General features: G+C 45.0%; 1 protein-coding gene across 2 annotated transcripts in view; it reads left to right on the top strand.

The window, feature by feature from the left end:
• Positions 1-12,489, top strand: part of LOC129382439 (uncharacterized) — a 182,380-nt gene extending 169,891 nt beyond the window's left edge. For both annotated transcript variants that reach the window (XR_008610501.2, XM_055066370.2), the window contains exons 2-5: positions 1,829-1,980; positions 7,488-7,558; positions 8,354-8,440; positions 12,258-12,489. Coding sequence is in view for 1 of the 2 variants with exons in the window: in XM_055066370.2 (XP_054922345.1) it covers positions 1,829-1,980; positions 7,488-7,558; positions 8,354-8,440; positions 12,258-12,382 (435 nt within the window). In the remaining variant the exon portion in view is untranslated. The remainder of the gene's footprint in view (positions 1-1,828; positions 1,981-7,487; positions 7,559-8,353; positions 8,441-12,257) is intronic.
• The last annotated feature ends 11,376 nt before the right edge of the window (positions 12,490-23,865 follow it).

A 23,865-nucleotide genomic window follows, 5' to 3' on the forward strand; every position in this document is an offset into this window, starting at 1 on the left:
TTTATTAAAGGACCGGTTCATTCTACACCAATAACAGAAAGTGTATCTCGTCCGTAATTTTCTTGCAGCCAATAATAAGCTTTGTAATGTTTTCCTCTAATGAGACATATAGAAGTACCACGTTACTTTTTGATTCTTGTTCTAGTTGTCAAAGTAATAATTAGGTAGTTATAGAGATTCATAAGGAGTCTACGTGAGACGAGTGAAAAGGCTTAACAACACACAGAGCATCATATTGTAACCTGGAGAGGTCAACACACTCCCCGTTAAAGAGCGACAGAGAGAAAGCAGGGTGATCAATCAGACGAGCGTGCGCTTTGCTACCCTACACTGTGGGTAAGGGAAAGAGGGAATAGAAAGGGGAAAAGAGAAAGTGAGTGAGCACCAAGTGTTCGTGAAAGGATGGTTTCGACAAAGGCACATGCTTTGCCCATAATATTGCATTATTGGATCAGTCACAAATAGGAAATAATTCATGACCCCTAAAACGATTCCTTTCATCTGTTTATTTGTTTTGCTCATATTGATGCCCTTGTGCTTGTGAAATAGCAGATATTCTTGTTTACAAGCTTTTTTTGTATTTTCGTATCCTGCGGTACCTGTGTTGTAGTGTGCGAGTGCTCTGCTTGGAGTGAGGCACTGGACCGAGACCTCATTTGCAGCTGCCCAAGACGATGTATGTTTGGTGAACTGTCATGTTGTTTGAAGGTATAAGCTGTCTGAACGTATATATATATATATATATATATATATATATATATATATATATATATATATATATATATTATTCTGAAAGCGCGCCTAATAAGAAAAAATATACCACATCAATACGCGGTACCCATTGCGCGATACATCTCAGACTTGCTCGGCAGAGCCGCGGGCGTTATGGCTGTTGACGCAGAATAATTACTGCCAGGTGTCCCGCTTTGTCAACAGCACGCGTTCTGCTGTCGTTGAAGTACGTCTCAGTAACATATTGCCAGCTTGCGCTGATATCTTGTATGTGTGGACACGTGGTCGAGTGGTATTTTTTATATATTGCGTGCTTTCTCTCCCCGCTGGATTTATCATGTCTGCTTCAGATCGCTTTGGAACAAGTACACAAAGGCAAGCTGCACAAGGGTACTGGTGACGCAACCATTATTTATGACCATATGTCATATTCATGCACCATGCAGCACTGTAACTACTTGTAATAATGTAAGCAACCAACTAGTCTGGCTTTCAATTTCAGTGATGAGAAGCCTGCCTAGTTAGAAAAATCGAAGATTGTCGTCTCTCGTTTTCGCTACAACCAACTAACTGGTATCTTGAATAATTAAACAAAAGTAATAGAAGTTGGCTAAATAAATATAATTATGTAATTTGATTGTGTGGAGTGAAAACTTAACTGGCAGTTTGTCCACTTGACTCCCACTAACATAAGCTTGGTCCTTTTTGTGTAGAATGTTCTATCGTTTCAGGAGGCCGCGCGTATGACAGCCGGGACTCTGTGTCTCTCGGTGACGGAAGGAAAATAATGATTTCACATATGAATTTATATTTCTGGTATTTGCTGACCTTTAGGCGATTCTACATCGAAACGGCAAGTAGTGGTAGCATCGCTCACATAATCGTGAAAGACACACTCAGAGGTTCCATTCAAAAAGGCTGTGATTGGTCTCCGCAACTGGAAGGCTGCCTTCACTAATTATTACGGCCAACATCGCAATTGGCTGGAATATGCAGTTTTAGCGTAATACGGCTTTGTGAATGTGGGCTCGGGATTTTACATTGCTTCGAATTGTGATGCTTATGATGCCATCTTTCAACTTTACTCAATTTGTAGGCTGTTGCCAACCTGCCGAACCTAGTGCTGGCTGTGGCAAGCGTTGACGTACCGCAACTGCGGTGCTTAACTGCTGACCTTACTTCATTTGACGAGGATGCCGGAGAAGCAACATACACTTGGCACGTGAAATCCCCCGACAGTTCAAAGAGGTGAGTGTAATGTTATTTCGCAATCACTTTTGTCGTGCTTGTGAACTTTAAACAACTTCAAAAAGCTAAATCTAAGACGCAAACGTTATTGATGCTTCCAACTGACCAAGCCATGTGCACAGATTATGGCATAATAGGGTAAAAACTAAAGAAATGCATTCATGTTTTGCTGTTCTTTATTCCCAATATGTACTTTCAATGTCGCACAAAATTTACGCGACCTGCCTTTTAAACTGCCCCAATACCACAGCCGAATAATGGTACCACCAAGCACTTCGCTTTCTGTGGGCGCTGAATTTGGGACGAGTGATATTTCTGCAATTTTCCAGTAGAACTCTGCTTTTTAAAGTGAGTTTGCAGGATAGATGGCTGAGGTCTCGAAAATTATATGAATATATTCTAAGAATATCCCACTTGCTAAAAAATTGTAATAGCTTTCTTGATTTATTGGCACTTATACGAGTAATCCGAATCTGCAATTTTTTGGATAAAATTACTTGGGTGTCTCCAATGGTATATTAAACAATAAAAGACATTGCATGAAGTTGTAGGCAATTAGTAATACATTAATCACAGGGCTAAATTACTCTTGGGATTAGGAGGACTGCAGCCCGGGGTGACAGACTGCTAGGGGGCTCCACCGAAAATGCTACCTTGATGGGCTCTTTAAAATTATAAATTGTAAAGCGTTGTGCACGGAGAGTCCACCAGAAAAATTCTTAAAAAGTATTTAGTAGTGGCCGACATGGAAAGAAAGTATTTCTTTCCTGAGAGGCCACTTGGCTTTACTCTGTCAGCGACCCCTAGCGACCTTCTCGTCTATAATTGCGAGACTCATATTTATGTATTCGCCTATATTGTATACAACATGTGAGAGAAACTGCAAGCGTCCATGCTAGCTCATTTTTCTGAAGCCTGAAACTCACGGCTCTATTTTTGCTGAGTGACGAAGATGGAGCAGTTCGCAGATTTGTGACAAACTTCACGGGCAAATTATAAGACCATGTCTGACAGACAATAAGCATTAGATAACAGTTTATCCGAAGAACAACGTTTTCTCAAAGCGCTAGTGTTGCAACGATTATACGAAGATGCAAGATGCCCGCGTAAGTATGCTCATGAGACGCAATCTTATATCGGTAAATTGACTTGCAGACAGAAGGCGACACCTGTAGCTGTCAAATTACTTCGCATCTTAGCCGACCACGTTGCTCGTCGTCTTCATTATCGTCCCCGTCACTGGGGTCCTCAGGGATATTGATCCCGGGACCAGTAGTTTACTAGTGCCGCCGTTATTCAACAAGACCGTTCCAGCACTAATTTGTAGAACGATGGTCCTTTCGTACGTCAATTCATATTTACATACATTGCGTTAGGTAAGCGGTGATATTTGGTTATCGTGAGGGGCCAGAAGACTCTTGATGGTTCGGGCAGAGTGGGGCCGGTCTAAGCAATGCCCTTCATAACAGCAAGTACAGCTAGCGTGAAGCGTCTTCTTGTAAGTGTACGCAGGGCTCATTTGTGCGTTTTATGGCGCGTTCGATTGTCCTAATAGCAAGTGTTGCGCTAGCACCATTCTATCTGGCGCGGTGGGCATCATCTCTGGATAAATTGAAGTCAGTGTTTGCTGAATTCAAGCAGTACGGTATCTGAGAATCTAACCAGGCTACACCGTTTTAGGCGGATTTCACGGAATATGTTTTGCTGTAACAGGAGTGGCTGCTACATCAAACAGGCTCGAAGATCATGTGTGGTTTTGTGTGAGACGTGTTCTTTCCAGCCTACGGCAAATATAGTTTACTGCAAAACACTTTAATCAATTATGGTCATCGATGAGCCTATGAATAGCTGTCGCATTTACGGAGTGTGACCTACAGTAATAAAATTGTTGAGCAACACTTTCATGTTTAAGCTAACTTCTAAGATTCCCCGAAAACATTGCTACGGCAACTAATGTTTGGCAACATTCGGGAGACATGTGGTTAGCAAGGTACCTTGTATATGTTATATTACCGGCATTACGATTTAAAGTTCTTAACGTTGGGCACCTACTTTCTAACTGAGCATACTAGGCGAAGTACTCTGAAGTGTATTTCGAGGTTGCCCTTTATAAAGTGGAGATCCTTTCCTTGCAGAAAGGTAAAATATTATCCCCGGAATGAAGAAGTATTGCAATGCAATAAAGATCACGCAAAATGCATTAAGCATGAGTGGAAAGCACACGAATATAATAAGATAAAACAAAAAAGAACGTTGAAACAATCCGCCCCAACCCAGGAATCCGCTGCATAAAACCCCTACGCAAACCTATTTTTCTGCGTGGTACGCATCCGCGCTAGCGTAGGAGTTGGTTTATTTCTAGCAAATGACATATTTACATTTATTACCTAGCCTGCATAAAGAAGCTCAATGATTGCGTGATATTCAAGAAAGCTCTCATTCCTCCAAATTCATCACCGAAAGTTTCACCGCCCATAGTCTACTGTTGGAAAGTGCCTTGCAATTTGCGGAAGCATCAAATTACATAATCGCTACTACTGTTGTCCACAAGATTTGTATTTCACTTTTGCAGCGAAGGTGCTACTGTAAATGCAACTGGTAAAAAACACAATGTAAAAATATTTACACCCTTAAGGCTGTTTTCTTTTCGCACTGTAACGCCCTTACTGTTAGAGCCTTACAAAAATTTATAGAGTACGATAGCGGAGCTCTAACGCGAAGTGGGATAACAAAGGACGTAGTTAAACTATGTCATCACTCTGACAGCCTTGGGCGCATAGAAATATCCGACAGGAGTGTTTCCTATCTCTCCCTGTGAAATTTTCTTGTCTCTTGCACCATTTTTAGTTCCGCAGTCGCCAATGGGTGCGCTGGCGGAATTCGCACTTGTCGCCGCATTTCACGCTAGGCACGCTGGTGGTGCATGATAATGAAACAATGAAAATGGAGCAGTCGAAGTGAGTGAGAAAAAAATGATATACTGTGGAAATGCGTGCAGACCAGGCCGCCGCATGGGGGATAATATCTTTCTGGGAACTCAGGTCATGCATATTTAAACACCTCACAATGCACCTTTATGGATATCTTTGCTACATAAGGGAGCTGACAACGCAGGCACAAAACGGCTACGGGATATTTTCGAGCAAAAGGGCATAGAATGCAATTTGTGGAACTGTTGATATATATATATATATATATATATATATATATATATATGCAGAAGTTGTAACCAAGTACAAATTGCATGTGAAGGCTGGCAATGCAATGAAGTTTTGAAAATTCCTTGAGGACTGAAGCACGCATTTGTGGCGTCTTCATTGTTGTTCACGCTTTATGTTAAAGGCGGAGGAAGAAAGCTGGCAAGCAGTGAATTATGCGTTGGTATATCTTACAACCGTAAGCGGATATCATAAGAAGCCAACAAACACTAGCACCGAGGACATCATACGCGGAATTACTTGTGGTTAATAAATGAAGTAAAGAAACGATAAAGTAATGAAAATGAAAGTGGATGAAAAAACTTGCGGCAGGTAGGGAATGATGCCACAGCTTTCGCATTTAGCGTGCGATGCTTTACCAATTGAGCCACCGCGGCGCTGTTTCCCCATCCCCGTTCTTGGTTATGATTCCTAGTAGAACCCTTGGAATGTTAGCCAGTGCCACCACTCACAGACCTTGGTGGCGGAGGTGGAACATCCTTTCTGCCGCAGGCGTCACGAGAACGTGATCTTTTTGGGTGAAGGCAACCGCTCAATAAACCCACACAAGCAACCTGAAAGCATCAATGTTGCCTTAATCGATACCCTCGTTATGTTATAAACGAGAAGAAAGAGGATTAACCGAGGGGCCCGATTTTTCTTAGTCATATCAAAGGAAGCCAACAAACACTGACACCGAGGACAACGTAGGGGAAATTACTTAGGCTGAATAAATGCAATAAAGAAACGATAAAGTAATGGAAATGGAACTGGATGAAAAAATAACTGGCCGCAGGTGGGGGACGATACCGTGACTAAAGGCGTAAGTGCTTGACCTTGGCGCCCAGCACTTGTCTACTGGGACAAGGAGCAGTAGCCCTGGTGTAAGCACAGTGTTCTTTTGGGATATTAAGGTCGATGACCATGCTTACGCTACCGTAATGATGACGCACATAGGTAGCCTCACCATCGCTTAGGATAAGGGAGCCGGCGTCAAGAATAGCAGATACTAGGGCGTTGCCTCCAGACTTGCAGCTGTGATTAGCTCGAGCTGTGGAATGCGCGTCGAAGTAATGACAGGAGAACCGGTCCTGCCCCAGACGGTAAGGCAGCAACAGGCAGCAAGTGTCATAAGGACGTTAGGGGGGCACATAAATGCGGGCCACCGTAGTTCCCGTGGATACAAGGCTCAATGTCATCGCAGGGAACTTCATGGATTCACCTGTCAATTAAGAAACCGGACGTTAGGCGTGGGGGATACAGCTGCGCGCGTAGATAGCACAGCTACGGGCAGCTTGCGGATGACCACAGTGCATGCAATGGCTACTAAGCAGGTGACCAGGGAGCATAATGTGATTCTGGATTACCCAGTGTACCCGAGGAATCTGAGCCACCCAGCTGCAAGGTGAATCTCCCACAGGGCAACTGCTCCATATTCAGCAAGCAGGGGATGCTCAAAGAAGTGTACTTGCCGTTGCCGAAACAAAAATGCGTTCCACTACAGCACCTCCGGAAGGCAACAATTCTCACGCACGCTAGCTATGGTGGATATCCAGTTTGGCCGAGCAATCTACCGTGAAGCAGAAGGTGCCTGAAGGATTATCGTCAGGTTGCAAGGATTCCACAGGCCTCAGGAGCACCTTGAGGCTACTAAGCTACTCCTAATGTGGCACCATGGAGGCTCCCGCGTCCGCAGCCGAAATGACCGCGGGAGCTGGCCCAATCACCTCTGCCATCGAGGAAAACCTGGCCTTCGTGGAGTACAGAAAGAAAGGGAACACGCGCACACGACAGTTTTAATGCTGTCATCGTCATGTTGGCGTCTTCCCGAGATTCTTTGTAGTCATGCTCTCATACTGGTGTCGTCATTGCACTAACATCATGTCTAGCACCATGAGAACATTGCTGACGCTCCACAGCCGCCGCGTACTGCCTACCAACACGTATCGACAATGATCGGCATCATCTAAATGCTTCATCACATAACATGAGTGAACATTGCTACTACTTGCTTTTTCGTCGTCTCATGCCTCGTCGTCTCCGTTACATTTCCCTGTTTCAACCGCAATTCTGCGTTTCATGATTTTTTGACAGTGTTTCTGGAAATTATAAGAAAAACAGCGGCATACGATGACGAAACAACAGGTGGTTCGCATCGTTAGGGTGATTCCTACAGGCGATTCTGTGTGTATTTTTTATTTAGTGCTATATAAGTGCACATTAGGCACAAAAAATTATTATGTATGCCTATACACGTGACCTGGGCGTTCTATAGAGGTTTCAGTATACATTTTACAATTTTTTTTCTAGAACGGACGTCCGGATCAACTATGCTCTCACTGGCGAAGGGCCCGACATGTGTGTTGCACACATAAATGATGGTAAATAAACGTTATTCCTTATTTCCCATGTATAAAAACACAAAGATAATTTCTAGAGCTTTCCTTCCTCTCCAACATTACATTCAGCTGCACGAGATCCGTGAAGAAACAGAAAAACTATTTTCCATCGATGCATTACGGCAGAGACACACAGATTCTGGCATCTGAAATTGCAAATTTTAATGTTGGCAAGTAGTTCAGATTTATATTAAAGGGTAATTATAAGGTACCGGTGATTTACATTTACCAGGTTCTCTCAGAAATTTTGAATTGCCGTTTTGTTATCTTTCATTATATTCAATGAACATTTCTTTTTCTTTCATTGTGTGAAACATACTTAGGGTGTTTTTCATGTTCTATTCGTTCATTCTCTAAACCGTTTTCTTTTTCTTCTTCTTTTCTTTTCTTTTTAGTATATAAAAAAACATGCCAAATTTTACACTTATCGGAAAAGCAGGTTACATTTATTTCATTACTCAAAGCCATTGACATATGTTATGATAAGACATAGTTGTGAACAGCGTCTAACTAATATATTAGGTGCCGTTACACTTGGTGCCGCAAAGTTTTCTTTCCTTTGAATATTACTGGTTTACGTGCACTTTGAAGCAAGCAAGAACTCAATGGCATTTTATTAACTTCAATTATGTAATTGTACTTTGTATGTACGCATGTATTTTATTTGTATGTGTTTGTATTGTTGTTAAATGCGAAACATAAATAGTGACAGTTCTGGCAGAATATAGCTTGTCAATTAAATCCGCTAAGTACAAGCTTCAAACTTGTCTTTTTCAGACACCACACAGAAGTATGCGAGCCAAGTTTTGTACAGCGATTATAAAGACTGCGTTCTTGTCCGAATGCTCCTGGGAAAAAAAGAAGGTAAGATAATGACGAAAGAAAATTCTCCAGATTGAGAAATCTGCGGGGATCTAGCGGTAAATGCGAGTGAAATGAGATAGGGTTACGTCGCACCTGGTTGAGGTCCCAGAACCATGATTGATACCGTGCTATTCACGGTGAGAAGTGTCGTTTATGACCCGCCGTGGTTGGTCAGTGGCTATGGTGTTGGGCTGCTGAGCACGAGGTCGCGGGATCGAATCCCGGCCACGGCGGCCGCATTCCGATGGGGGCGGAATGCGAAAACACCCGTGTGCTTAAATTTAGGTGCACGTTAAAGAACCCCAGGTAGTCGAAATTTCCGGAGTCCTCCACTACGGCGTGCCTCATAATCAGAAAGTGGTTTTGGCACGTAAAACCCCATAATTTAATTTTAATTTAAGTGTCGTTTCATTTCTCACACTACCCACATCCTGCCTCTTCAAAAAGTGAAGTTGCAATATATATATATATATATATTAGAACGGACGTCTTATAGTCTTATATATATATATATATATATATATATATATATATATATATATATATATATATATATATATAAGATATAAGTGTGTGTGTGTGTGTGTCCGGTCCCCTATACTACGTAACGGGTTCCCACACATCAAGTTCAGTGTTTTTCCACTTTCACGTTCCTAATGCCTAATAATAAAACAGCAAAACGATTACGCCGGCAGAATGAAGTGCTTACTGTCTCCATTGAGATAGGGAGGTATAATAATTCCGGCAACATGTGGCCAGCTAGAGTCACGAGAGACATCGTAAACGCCCTGTCCATGAGATATTATACTGACTGTGTATGACTGTTTGAGAAAGTACATCAGTCTAACATGACGGCTTGAGAGAGAATGTCAGTCCAACATGACTACTTAAGAAAAGTGTGTCCAGCATCCGCACAACAGCAGTTTTTCAACACTCGGTCCTCCCGCGATACAAGGCGACGCGAACGTTCGTTTGGTGATCGCAAACTAGCCGCCTCTCCGCAGGACGGTCTACACGCACAAAAGCCCACACGTTCGAAGGTCCGGAACCGACGTCAGAGGGGCCCCGTAGAACTCGGAGCCGTTCCGGGTAGCGCGTTGGGGAGTTTGGGAACAATAGTTGGCCCGCCGAACTCATTCCGTCACAAAGTCGATTTAGTGACGCTGTGGCTAAAAGTTGGCGGCGACGCTTCCGGTATGTTGCCGTCATAGTCATAAGTGGGTGGCAATCTCGCACTGCAGCTCGCCGTTCTTAACAGCGCCGGTATGTTGCCGCCTATAGTCGTAAGTGGGTGGCAAACTTGCACTGCAGCTGGCCGTTCTTAACAGTACCCATTGTCGCTTGCTGAGTTGCTCACACACGGTGACCCGACTTAAGCTTTATATTCGGGCCCAAGCATAGTTGCAGTGGCGCACCATTGCTTAATACTCACTTAATAAAATAGGCGTAAAAGCTTTCACCTCGAAGTTTAGATTAGGTAACAATGCAACATAATGCACATTATGCCTTTGACATCGACGGCATTCGTATTCATTGTTTACGAGATTCTTGCGAAATGATTTTGCGAAGTCGTGCAGATCCACATCATCCATGCACACGCTATAACCTGGGTAGCTGCGAACGAAGCCGACGCGGTGTCGCAGACTAGCACGTGGCCATTGTGAGTGTTAGCGAGATGCTTGTGCGATTCGTAATTTTTTTTTGAAGCTCGTTACCATATTTTCCCGCGTAATGTAATGTCTGCGATTGATGTGTGTGCAGTGTAATTTTTTAAAGAGCACATGTTTACTTCTCCAGCAGAAACTATAAATTCGAAAAGGGCCTCCCAAAAGCAAACTGACGAGTTTCAGCGCATCTCGTCAGAGTTGGCGGGCGACGACGAGCGTTTTGTGGCGCGCAAAGAGAGATTTGATGAGAAAGCGCCCAGTTTGCCGCAGGCTATCGCGCGGTCCCTCGTGCGTTAGCGTTTCGCGGTGTGCATGCGCCAGGAGGAAGGCGATGTGCTCCAATCGCTCGAGGTGTCAATACATTTTCACGCCTAACTTGCGTATATGAGACTATGGGCAAGTTGCACCGCATATAAGCAAGTTATATGCGGTGTGAATACTACCATCAGCCGACACATTTGTTCTTAACGCTTGCAGTTCTTTTATCAGTGGGAATTCCGATTCGCAGAGTTATGCGTAGTGTCAATTAGGTTTACACTTACAAACATCTGCAGATTATTGTTCGACACCATACGCTGTCAGCTGCTTACAATGGAAGTTGACAGAATATTGTTTGCAGTCTTGTTTTCTTGCAATCAGGTTGTTAATATATAGGTCGGGTTCATTGTAAAATTCCTTCTGGCAAGTAATATAAGTTTAGTTGACATTTATTAATTCCCTCAAGTTGAGCATTCTCTCCCTTAAACTTGATTTCTCAAGTATTGCACAACAGTATTATGCATTGAATCAACAGCTCACAGGTTCACGAATTCCAATCACCGAGTCATTGGTTGCTTTAGGCCATACTTGGTCTCCATTTCAGCACCCCACGGAGGATGCAGGTGGATTCGAAAACCACCATGGTTTTACCACCATCAACCTGCGTGTTGAAAACAAGAGGATGTAGCCACAGTCATCCGCACGTGGGCTAATTATTGGTCGGGGGCTGAACCATTCGATACGAAAAGAGGACCTCTATGTCAGAACTCGCCCTTTGTCACTGCCTCAACAATGATGGTCCTTTGTGGAGGTGATCACCACTGAACAGATCGTCCTCTCATGCATTATGATGGTTAATATCTTTTTACCAGGCATGCCCTCTGTGCACCTAAAAACGATACACCTTACACAAAAAAGACAAAGGGTCAGCGTATTGCTTGTTGATTCGCTCTTGTGAGCTAGTACACTCAGCTTCCGAATAACGTTGCAGCAAACGCACAGCGTCAAAATTTTCTGTACTAGCGGGGCTAGAGCCTCTGGACCATACCCGCCAGCCTCGACAGTCGTCTCTTTTATCTACAGCTCGCTCATCTTATTTGTGACAGCTCTGTCAATATTAAGAAAAACGGATCATGGACAACCTAAACCCCATCGTCCGAGCAACACACAAGGCTTGACACGTACTGCTTTATCAAATTGTGCTTAGATGAGGCAATTCCCGCTCAAAGGGGATGCAGTTTTGCAAGGCGGAATGGTGCTTCACGTTAAGAATCTTTCAGGAAGGGATGTTTGTTTTAGATAATTGGTCATTTGCCACCAGTAACATTAAATGTTAAAGGTACGATTATTCATGGCGTCTACATGAAATAACTATTTTTGTTTTTCCTCCTTACTTTTAAAGCATGTACACATATCTCTGCAAGTGCTAGTCAAAGACAACTGTGATTATTCGGGGCGATTTATTACATGCGAAGGCATTAGGATCAATTATTTAGAGTACGACTTGACATGATGAGTTATTGAACATGCTGAATAATTGCGTTATGTTGCAGAAATACATGAGCGCAGCTGAGCTTCATATATATCTATTTTGTTGTTAACGAATATGGGAAGCAGGACTACAAACTTTGTTAAAATTGCCTTCCTGCTGCGCGATAACGCTCTTAGGCAATCAGAACTGCAAGCTCGGAAGCCATTTTGGCGCTCCAAGCGGCCTATTTAAACTCGTATTTCTCGCAAAAGTTGATGAGAATTCCGATGTGAGTGGTTGTAGAATATATTCTTCTTGTCTAAGTTGCTCATAGTTGCAGCCTATGGAGCCCATTAAATAATAAACGTTATATTCGCAAAGAATACACTACTCATGATAATTTATATTGTTTCTGTTGCAGTTTGTTTTCTCTGGGAATCGAAAGAAACCGCGTATGCTGTCCCCAAGAACTGCTTAGACGCATACAAGAAGAGCTGCGGCGACGGCGTCACTCTGTACAGCAAGGACGCCTGCAATGCCAACTAATCTGCAAATTTTAAGCACAGAAATGGCACAGAATAAAAAAAAAGATCTTTGCGACGTATATCCGGTCTTCTGACATGGCGTCAGATTGAGACGTCAAATTAAAACTGCATAGGTCGCTTTTCAACGCTGGTAAATTAGATTATTTCTATTCGTTAGGCAACTCTGATTATCCGCTTCAATGAATGTATAGCACATCAAGAGGGAATTATTCAGTAAGTATTCTATTTCAATAACGTTTGCTCTACAATTCGTATTGCATTCGAGAATTTGGTATTACAATTTACTAGAATTGATAGAATAACAGCTAGTTCTTATTGAAGCATGGCGGAGAAAGACCGATGTATGTTGCGACTGTTCAGAATTAGTAAGCCGCAGGAGAGCAGAGGCTGTTGCGCACAGGTACTAATTCACGAAAACTTGCCCGAAGCACTTCACAATGCGGCTAAATAATTTCCAGTCACTACTTAAGAATTTCCCTCCGGTTTAAGAAAAGTACGAATTCGTTGTCTCGATATGGGCCAAGCAATTTATTTTTCCTCCATATGAACCAGGCTCATAAATGAGAGGCAACTCATGTGTTATATCACGAGCAACGCACAGGAAAACTTCAAACCGTGAGTTAGTTACGGCCCTTGCAATAAATTTCTAATGCAAACGCTACAGAAGCTGTAAGAAACGAAGCAATACATAGCTAGCTCTAGTGTAAGAGACAGCGATTCATGGAAGTTTGTAAAACGAAGCGAGATGAAATTTTATGAAAATCAGAGAAAAGCCCCGGCATGTCTGAATGAAGTGTTGATCTCGCCCACAATTCCTTAGGCAAGTGCTTAAAAGCGCTATGTTACTTTTAGAAAAAAAAAAAAACAGCTTCGCCGAAAATTCCGCGGTGATTCTTCATACCACGTACAAGTATACTGTCTAAGATTTCGGCGTTTTGCGTTACAATAAAATAATAAAAAGTTTATTTTGTCTCTACCTGCCGAGTGGAGCTATGTGCTACCAAGACATACCTTCTAGCATATCGTCTGTGAATATAAGTATGGAACACACAAAAAGTCATGTGCAAATGAAAAAAAATGGACTTGCATCTTCAAGGGACGTTTTTTCGACCAAGGTTTAAAATGCTACAAATGCTATTTACTTGCACAAAGCCAAGGCTAAGCCATTTGCTGTTGCTTAGGGCAAGTGAGGCTATTTATTTCTTCGATTTCGCCTTCGTAGAATATTACCTAACTGCTCACACATTACGTTGAGAGCAAGAATATCAAAGTGAATGTTGTAGAAAACACTACAAATATCTGATGCTGCTGAATGCTTGCTTGTAAAGCGTTAAATACTTTTTGCCGTGCTAGAAAAAAAGCCCTCAAAATTTAAAATAAATTAGAAAACTTTGCGGCCTCTCCAGTAATTGAGAGTAGATGCAAGTCTGAAATGGCGACCGGCAAAGCGGATTGGTTCAAGATAATACTAGCCACTATGTTAACATGTTGTAGTCATCATCATCATCATCATCATCAGCCTGGTTACGCCCACTGTAGGGCAAAGGCCTCTCCCATACTTCTCCAACTACCCGGGTCATGTACTAATTGTGGCCATGTTGATCCTCCAAACTTCCCAATCTCATCTGCCCACCTAACTTCCTGTCGCCCCCTGCTACGCTTCCCTTCCCTCGGAATCCAGTCCGTAACCCTTAATGACCATCGGTTATCTTTCCTCCTCATGACATGTCCTGCCCATGCCCATTTCTTTTTTTTGATTTCAACTAAGATGTCATTAACGCGCATTTGTTCCCTCACCCATTCTGCTCTTTTCTTATCCCTTAAAGTTACACCTATCATTCTTCTTTCCATAGCTCGTCGCGTTGTCCTCAATTTAAGTAGAACCCCTTTTCGTAAGCCTCCAGGTTTCTGCCCCGTACGTGAGTACTGGTAAGACACAGCTGTTATATACTTTTCTCTTGAGGGATAATGGCAACCTGCTGCAGGTTGACATGTTGTAGTGCACGTAGGCAATGACACGCCCCAACACCCCACCGCACCATGTCATGTTGTGCACTGCGAAAGATGCCTGGGAGACAGAGCGTAAAGCCTAGCTGGAAAAAGAATGAACTGAATTCTGGGGTTTTACGTGTCAAAACCACAATTTAATTACCGTAAATTCCGTAGTGGGGACTCCGGTTAATTTTTGACCACCAGAGCATATTTAGCGTGCCCCCAATGCACTGTACACCGGTGCTTTTCTATTGCGCCTCCATGAAATGCGGTCTCCGGGAGCAGTTTTTGATTATGCGAACACGTGCTTAGGAGAGCAACCGGTGACGTGAAAATGGGCGGAGCGGCGGGGCGGGGCGGGGGGAGGGGGGAGAGCGTGCTGCGGGCTCCGGGTGTCAGGTGGAGGGAGTGTCATATTGTTACGGGAATGTTGCGAGTATAGAAAGAGTGTATTTACACTATGAACACAAAATAAATCGAAGTGGTTAAGATGGCTGACCACCAAAAACACTATGCAGCCAGTGTCCCCCCATCTTCTCTTCCGCTCTCTTCTTTCATCCTTCCGTAACAGGACCCCCGGGTGGCAAAGCGCCGTCTAGGCTCATGGTTCCGCATAATGTTTCGATGACCTCTGTGCGGTGCATTTTGCCACTTCTTATTGGATCACTCTACTTTCAGCATGCGATACATGATAGGGACGCCGATGAATAGGATTCGTGTCTCCAGTGTTGATATGGTGGTGAACAACAGACGTTTGTCCTAAAGGCCTGTAGCCGAAATCAAAGATGTCACGGTACGATTCGACGAGGAGACGTTTGTCCGTGGCCTGTGCAGACGTGAGGTCAGGTGCAATCATGTTCGCGAAGTCGTCCGTTAGGGAACGAGAGCTATGAGCTGCAATCCGCACTAAGAAACCACTCTCGGCATTCAGACTTTCAATGTCAAATTCCGAAGTATTAGAAACGCTGGCCAAGAACATGCCGGCTGGAAGCGCTTGAGGACACACGCGGAAATTCTGAAGCAGAAGGACGACGCTGTTATTAGTAATCGTCCCCAGCGTATGCGGAAGAGCAATGTTCCGGTTGAAAAGCATGTCGGTGATGGGGCGAATGACATATTCCCTGTCAGTGATCTGTGGCTGTGTAATCAAAGCGACGTCACTACCTCAGGTGACAGACGCACATCGTGAAGCGAACACAAGTTCGGTGGAACGGTGCGCGGAGCATCGGCTACTTGAGGCAGTTCGAACTGAAGAACGCTGGTTGCGCCGTCGGTGAGAGCGGAATGTCGGGATAAAAAGTCCAATGCAAGGATAACGTCGTGAGGGCAGTTGTCGATCACAGCAAAGAGAACAGTAGTAGGCGACCGGCTGCGCTTAAACGCGCAGTACACATTCCAAGTACAACCAGCACGCCGCCGTCGGCCATACGAAGCATTCAGGCAGCTGCTCGGGTTAGGACATTCTTTAAACGTCTACGCAGGCTAGCACTCATCACAGATACGTGGGCGCAATCTCTACGAGTGCTGGGACAGCTACGCCGTCTATTTTAACGTCAATCACACTTCTCTTTGTGGGCACAGACAGAGGATTTTCTGCAGTAGTAGGCAATACAGCGCCACCTCCGAGGGCTACATTTCTTAGTTTTCTGAATGGTTGCGGCAAAAAGCAACCGGGGACGAAAGGCGACGTAGCTGCGGCGAGCGGGAAGATGGACAGTGAAACAGACTGGTGGCCGCGTGGCGATGGTGAGCGACTGTACCACGTGTTTCTAGCAGAGTTGTCGGCGCCGTTAGACTCGGTGGAGGGCGAAACATTTCGGGAATTTTTATTAAAACGGCTCAGTTTGGTCGGCGTGCGAGGTGTCGAGGGCCACAAGTTGCGAAAGTATCAGGTGCAATGACCAATGCGGCGACATGTGAAGTATATCGGCTGGTCTTCCGCCTTTCTCCACTCAGTCGGGTTGCGATAACGCGGAGAGGAGCGTTGGGGTGGAGCGAAAATAGTAGACGGGCGTTCCTTAGCTCTGGGATTGGCGGCAACACAGACAGAATGTAAAAAATTTGTTTTCAAGTTCCTGGCGAACGATGGCTTGCACGAGGGGAACCGAAAAAGTGGTAACTGCAGCGCTACGCGAACAGAAAGCTGAGGGCGCCATCGTATCCAGTTCACGTCGAACGATTCACACCACGCCCTCTGATGGCGACGCGTACTGCTGTGCAGGTTCATCTTCACACGTCGACGTTGCGGCAGTATTGGTAAGCCTGGCGAATGCTTGCAACGTGCGTCGGGTTTTGGCCTGGTCAAATTGTCGGCACTCTTTAATGATAGCATCAAATGTAGACTAACTTTTGCACATGAGCAGAATAAAGGCGTCGTCAGCAACGCCCTTAAGCACGTGCCCGATCTTCTCAGCTTCAGTCATGTCGGGATCGGCTTTACAACAAAGTGCCAGCACGTCCTGGATGTACGAGGCATAGGACTCGGTGGGGGATTGGGCACGGAAGGCCAGTTTCGGCTTTGCGGCAATTTTACGCCCGGCTGGTTTGCCAAACAACTCTGTCAACTTCTGTTTGCATCGGCCGAAGCTGGTTAGCCGCTCTTCGTGGTTTTCGTACCAGCTTCGCCATGCCTCTGAGGTAGAAAAACAGGTTGGCTATCAGAAGCGTAGGGTCCCATCCATTGATTACCCTCACCCATTCGTACATGGCCACCCATTCGTACATGGCCACCCATTCGTACATGGCCACCCATTCGTACATGGCCACCCACTCTTCAACGTCGGCGCCATCGGTCCCGCAGAAAGTTCCAGGATCCTTGGGTTGCACAAAGACAACCGAAGGTGACAGGGACGTAGCACGCGACGGTGACATAGGAGTTGGCAACGACGTTGATCGCGCGTGCTCACCGTCATTCATGGTGCGGACGGTGATGCGACGTGCACTGCGCAGCTCTGTTTCCAGTCGTGGTACCCCGCACATCTCACCAATATGTTACGGGGATGTTGGGAGTATCGAAAGAGTGCATTTACAGTAAATGTACAAGATGAGTCGGAATAGTTAAGATGGCTGACCACCAAGAACACGCAGCAGCGAGTGTCCCCCTCTCTTCTTCCTCGCTCTTCTTTCATCCTTCCGTAACAATATGTATGGACACCCCTCCCCTCTTCCCTACGGCTTGACCGGATCTAAAAGGTAATTGATGCTCCGTTAACCAGTAGCACGAGCTCATGTACCAGATGTGCAAGGCGCCAGAATTGTCGGCTGCTCCTTTATCATTATCCTGCATAATAATTGCAAGGAATGTGTGGCTGAAAAATTTAATTTGCCAAGTGATCGCTAAACTACTCGCCTTAGGCGAACGTTGCATGTGCGGTGCGCTTATGCCTTACCATGGTTAGTGTGTCGTCAGTACGTAAACCGTGTTCCATTTATCAGTTTTGTGCAGTTTGTATTAGTTTATATCAATTTCGCTGTGTTGAACAAGAACATTGTCTCCTAGTCATAGCTAGCCATTTCTTTGTGATCTTGTTGTCGCGGTGCCTCCCTACAGGGCACGGTATTCAGCCCTATTGTGTTTAACCTAACTATGGATGGCCTTGCTAAAATATTACACAAGACAACTTACCTATCAATGTACGCTTATGATATTTCCTTCAGGTTATGTGTCTTTGTGACCACTAGGAGCAGAGTACTGTGAAAAATATGGCAGACAATGCTTAGGGATATCATAATTAACTGGCTGATTAGCAATTATAAAACAAACATTGCAATTCGGGAATTGAGGACCCAAATTCATGTTATTAGCTCAACAAAAACTTATACTCCAAAGAAAATCGTCTTGGGTGCTAGATTGTGAGTGAGAAAACTTTATTTCGAATCAGAACAATTGGCATCCGGGGAGTTAGGGACAACCGCACATATTCACACTGATTGTACCTTGTTCCCTCCCTCTCCTTTGTTTTCTTCCCGTAAACCCCTTCCCTTGTGTAGGGTAGCAAACCTGAAGTGCATCTGGTTTACCTTCCTACCTTTCCTCCCTCATTTTTCTCCTCCTCCACCTCCTGCTTCTATTGTTGTTGTATAACTTCATGTCAGAAATGCAGTGTCCTGTTTCAGCTATACGGAGTTTTACAAAAAAGGGAATTTTGTGAGGATATATCGTCATATTCTATCAGAAATTCTCGTTTTTCGCATGGTGACGCCAGGAATTTACTAAGAGCGTGTTCCCTCCCGTTTTCTATCTTATGGCAGTACCGCAGCACGATGATCACGTTTACCCAAAGCAGCCAATATAGAAAGGCTTTATGGATCAGAATGAAGAGAACTCGTAATTGTAATAACATTAGTGCCCGCGCAGCAAGCCAGTAGGTGGCGTTTTCTGATAGGGTGGGGCAGATCAGCGTCAATAGTGCTAGAGGCTGCAGTACTTTGGCACTGGGGGCGGTCCAGTATGGCAGTAGCGGAAGAAATATAAAATACTGCACTAGTGACATCGATCTCCCTATCCTCTCCGTTGCGAGTGCAGCAACAGTAGCGCAAGCTTTCGCTGGCACTGGGTTCATCCCGGACTTCTCATTTTTTTCATGGTGACGCCAGGTATAGACGGGGTTGCGGAGTCTGCTCCATTCCGTTTCCAGTCTTATTTCGAAGCCTGTCCAACTCTTCGACTGAATTGTTCGTGCGCCCAGCCTACATGCAGGGCAATCATGTGGCCAATGATGCGCCGCCGATAACGCTCGCGGAAGTGCTGTCGACGCACTATTCGCCTCACAAGCTTCGCCGTTCCTCTGCTTTGAAGACGCATGTGCCGACCGCCATCTTGTCAATTCGGCGCGTTCCTCCCGAGTGGCGTAGCGGTGTCGTCTGGCACCCGGGGCCCATATGTCACCGGTGACCTACCCCCCTCCGCGTGTAGTCAGGAAGGAGAGGATCTCGAAAATTTGCGGGGAGTAAGGGGGGGTGACGTTTCAGCACCACCACAGCTGCCTTTGACAACACCCTGCCCCCACTCATTTCTCTTTCATTTACAGAGATCGCTAATGTAGCAGTATACAGGGTGTTTTATTTTCTGAGCCAAATAACACAGGGTGCTGCACTGATAACTTGTGATAGCCGCATTTGTATAGCTGCTGTCAGACTGTGAGGCTTGGCAGCTAATAAAGGTAAAGCGTAAATTAGCGATTTCACAGGCAATATTACATTTGCAAAATTGAAGCACGACATTCATATGTTGTCCAAAAACACCTTCACAAAAATTGTCGTAGGTACTACGGCGTGCAGCATTTTGGCTGTTGGCAGCCCTGAACAGAAACAAAAATGAAATAGCGTGACAGTGACGCTGATCTCCCCACCCTACTAGAAAACGCCATCTACTTGCTTGCTGCGCGGGCACGAGTCCTTTGACAATTACGAGTTCTTTTCATTCTGATCCATGAAGCCTATCTTTATTTGCTGCATTTGGCTAATGTGATCACCAGAGCTGCGGTACCGCCACAAGATTGGAAACAAAATGGAACAGGCTCCGCAACCCCGTCTATACCTGGCGTCATCACGCAAAAAACGAGAAGGCCTTGATGAAGCCAATGCCACCGCAAGCTTGCGCTACTGTTGGCCTGCGCTCGCAACGCAGAGGATAGAGATATTGACGTCACTAGGGCAGTATTTCATATTTCTTTCGGTACTGCCATACTGGGCGGCCCCCAGTGCCAAAGTACTGCATCCTCTAGCACTAGTGACGCTGAACTCACTCCCCCCCTCCCCCTCCCCCCCGCTATCAGAAAACGCCACCTACTTGCTTACTGCGTGGGTACCAATGTTATGACAATTACGAGTTCTCTTCACTATGATCCATAAACCCTTTCTATATTTGCTGCTTTTGGCAAACGTGATCATTCGAGCTGCGGTACGGCCACAGGATTGGAAACGGAAGGGAGCACACTCTGTGTTGATTCCTGGCATCCCTATGCGAAAAGCGAGAATTTCTTACAGAATATCGGAAAATATCCTCGCAACATTCATCTTTTTGTGCAACTCCGTATAGCTGAAACTGCACACTGTATTTCTGACATGAAGTTGCAAAACAAGAACAGGAGGAGGAGGAGGTGCAGGAGGAGCATGAAGAGGAAGGAAAGGTAGGAAGGTAAACCAGACGCACGTCAGGTTTGCTACCCTACACAGGGAAAGTGGTTTACGACAAGAAAACAAAGGAGAGGGAGGGAAGAAGGTACATTCAGTATGAATATGTGCGGCTGTCTCTAACTCGCCGGAGGTCAATTGTTCTGATTCAAAATTAAGTGTTATCACTCACACTCTAGCACCCAAGACGATTTTCTTTAGAGAATAAGCTTTTGCTGAGCTAATAACATGAATTTGGGTCCTGAATTCCCTAATTGCAATGTTTCATCTATAATTGCTAATCAACCAGTTATTTATCATATCCTTAATGATTATCTGCCATATTTTTCACGATACTATGCTCCCAGTTGTCCCAAAGACACATAACCTGAAAGAATATCAGGAGGTATCCTCACAAAATTCCCCTTTTTGTAAAACTCGGTATAGGCGATACAGGACATTGTATTTGTGACATAAAGCTACACAACAACAACCACAACAACAACAACAGGAGGAGCAACAGGTAGAGGAGGAGAGAAATAAGGAAGAAAAAGTAGGAACGTTAACCAGACGCACGTCCAGTTTGCTGCCCTACACAAGGGAAAGAGCTTAAGATAAGAAAAGAATGAAGAGGGAGGGAACAAGGTACTATCAGTGAGAATACGTGCGGTTGTCTATAACTGCACGTGTAAACGAGTCATTGAGGACAGTCGACTTCATGAAACGTAGCAGTGCGCGCATGACACTGTAAGCCTGCGGCGCGTGGGACCATGGTCTGCGAATCATATCATCTGAACATTGTCTGCTATCTAATCGGTTTAACACTGTCCGGAGAACGTCGCGAGCCATCTAATAGAGATTACAAAAACGTAACACGTGCCCGATCGTCTCAACATGTTTGCAGGTGTCCTAAATCTGTGTGTCGGTTATTCCAGTAACGAATGAGTAGGTTTTCGTAAAAGCCACCCCTAACCAGAGGCGGCACGCTAAACTTGTATCACGGCGGGATACGTTCAATGGAATGTGCAGCTTTAATGCAGGATTCCACCGTTGGATGCGGCAGCTGGATAAAATCGCGGTATTCTACGAAGTTTCAGCAATGGTTTGAACAAGTAAATGACCACTCGCCGCGTCTGGCCTTGATAAGGGTATAGGAAGTGTCAGGGTTTCTTTATAGGCTGACAGGGCGGCATAATCAGCAAGTTCATTTCAGACAATGCAACAATGCCCCGGAAGTAATTGAAAGTTGATGTTATGTACGCTTATGAGGTCTTGATGCAGAACCTCTCTGGTCTCAAGCACCAGTTGTTCATGGGTCTTGCGTGGTAAGGCTGACTGCAGATTATGAAGGGCTGCCTTGGAGTAAAAAAACCCACCCACTTTCGAAGTTTATCTTGTGCGATACAATTAACCGCGGCACATAGAGCTGCAAGTTCTATTGCGGGAGCGGTCTTTATATGGGATACTTCAAAAGTAATTGTAACTTGTAAGCCGAGCATGCTAACAGCGCCTGTGGAACTGGTGGCTGAGACAGATCTATCGATGTAAATGTGCGTTCTTGTTCGTATCTCTCGTTCAGTAGTGACAGTGTGAACTAGCGTAGAGTCACTGTTGAATGGCAAGGCTTCTTCGTAATCCCTGGAATCGTGAGGCGTACTTATGGCTGTTGTAGGCACCAAACGGATAACCGTGATCTTTCTGCTGGTGTGAAGGCCGACGGAAGGTAGCCTTGATGTGTCGCAACAAATTTGGAAAATGTGGGTTGAGTTCTTTGTGCTGGCAAATGAGCAATATAGTGATTGGGTACGCGACACAGATGTCGAACTTGTTGTGCTCTAAGGTTGTCAATCGGTAAACAAGACGGAACAAAGTAGTCTCTCGCAACCATGATTGTTGCATGAGTCGAGGCGCATCGTAATAGCCCAAGACAAGTTCGTAGAGCCTGGTCTTGCGAAACAAACGTTCAATGGTATGAATGCTTGTTTGCCTGTGTTCGCCAAAACCAGCAAGCTGTATAGCAGAGAGACCAGAAGCAGTGCTCTGTACAGCTGCATCATGGACCGTACCGAGGTGCCTCAGGTTTTTTGCACAAGAACATCATAATATCTACAATCGCTATTAGTCACCGCTTCAGCTAGATGCAGTGGGAGCTCCTTGAAAGGTCCCTGTCAATAAGCACACCTAAAAAGTGGTGAGACTTCTGGTAATTGTCAGCCTGGACATTGAAAGTAACACGGTACGGTATCATGGGTGTACGCGGTAAACGCGATTAACACGCAATTTTAGACCGATACACTAAGGTCTTGTTTGCAGATATACGAACAAGTTCTTGTGGCTGCCTGCTAAATTCTTGCGCGCACTTGAATACGAGTCACCGCAAAAGACAAAAGAGAAATATCCAGCGTACATTGATAAGTGAGTTGTCTTGGGCAATATTTTAGCAAGGCCATCCATGGTTAGTTTAAACACAATAAGGCTGGATACCCTACCCTGTAGGACGCCACCGTGACAACAAAATCACAAAGAGATGGCTAGCTATGACTAGGAGACCGTGTTTTGATTCAAAACAGCGAAATATATATCAAACTAATACAAACTGTACAAAATGATAAATGGAACACGGTTTACATATTGATGACACACTAACCATGGTGGAACATAAGCACACCGTACGAGAGCACCGCATATGAACCGTTCCGCTAAGGCGAGTAGTTTAGCAATCGCTTGGCGAATTAAATTTTTCAGTCCTCACATTCCTGCAAATATTATGCAGGATGTTGATAAAGCTGCAGTCGACAATTTTGCCGCCTTCCACATCTGGTAGATGAGCTCGTGCAGCTGGTTAACGGAGCATTCTTTACCATTTACGCCCGGTCAAGCCGGAAGAAAGAAGGGAGGGGTGTCCATACATGTTGTTACGGAAGGATGAAAGAAGAGCGAGGAAGAAGGAGATCGGGAGACATTGGCTGATGCGTGTTTTTGGTGGTCAGCCCTCTTAACGAATCCGACTCATTTTGTTCGTATACTGTAAATACGAAAAATAAAAACTCGATACTCCCAACAACCCCGTAACATATTGGTGAGAGGTGCGGGGTACCACGCCTGGAAACGGAGCTCCGCAGTGGGCGTCGCTTCACTGTCCGTACCATGAATGAGAGTGAGCACCCGTGATCAACGTCGTTGCCGCCTCCTACGTCACCGTCACCAGCTAGGTCGCTGTCACCTTCGGTTGTGGTTGTGCAACTCAAGGATCCTGGAACTTTCATCGGGACCAATGGCGGGGACGTTGTAGAGTGGGTGGTCATGTATGAACACGTAAGGGGATCAAGAAATGGGGCCCTACGCTTCTGCTAGCCAACCTGTTGTTCTACCTCAGAG

Source organism: Dermacentor andersoni, chromosome 6, assembly GCF_023375885.2.
Source record: "Dermacentor andersoni chromosome 6, qqDerAnde1_hic_scaffold, whole genome shotgun sequence".
NCBI lineage: Eukaryota > Metazoa > Arthropoda > Arachnida > Ixodida > Ixodidae > Dermacentor > Dermacentor andersoni.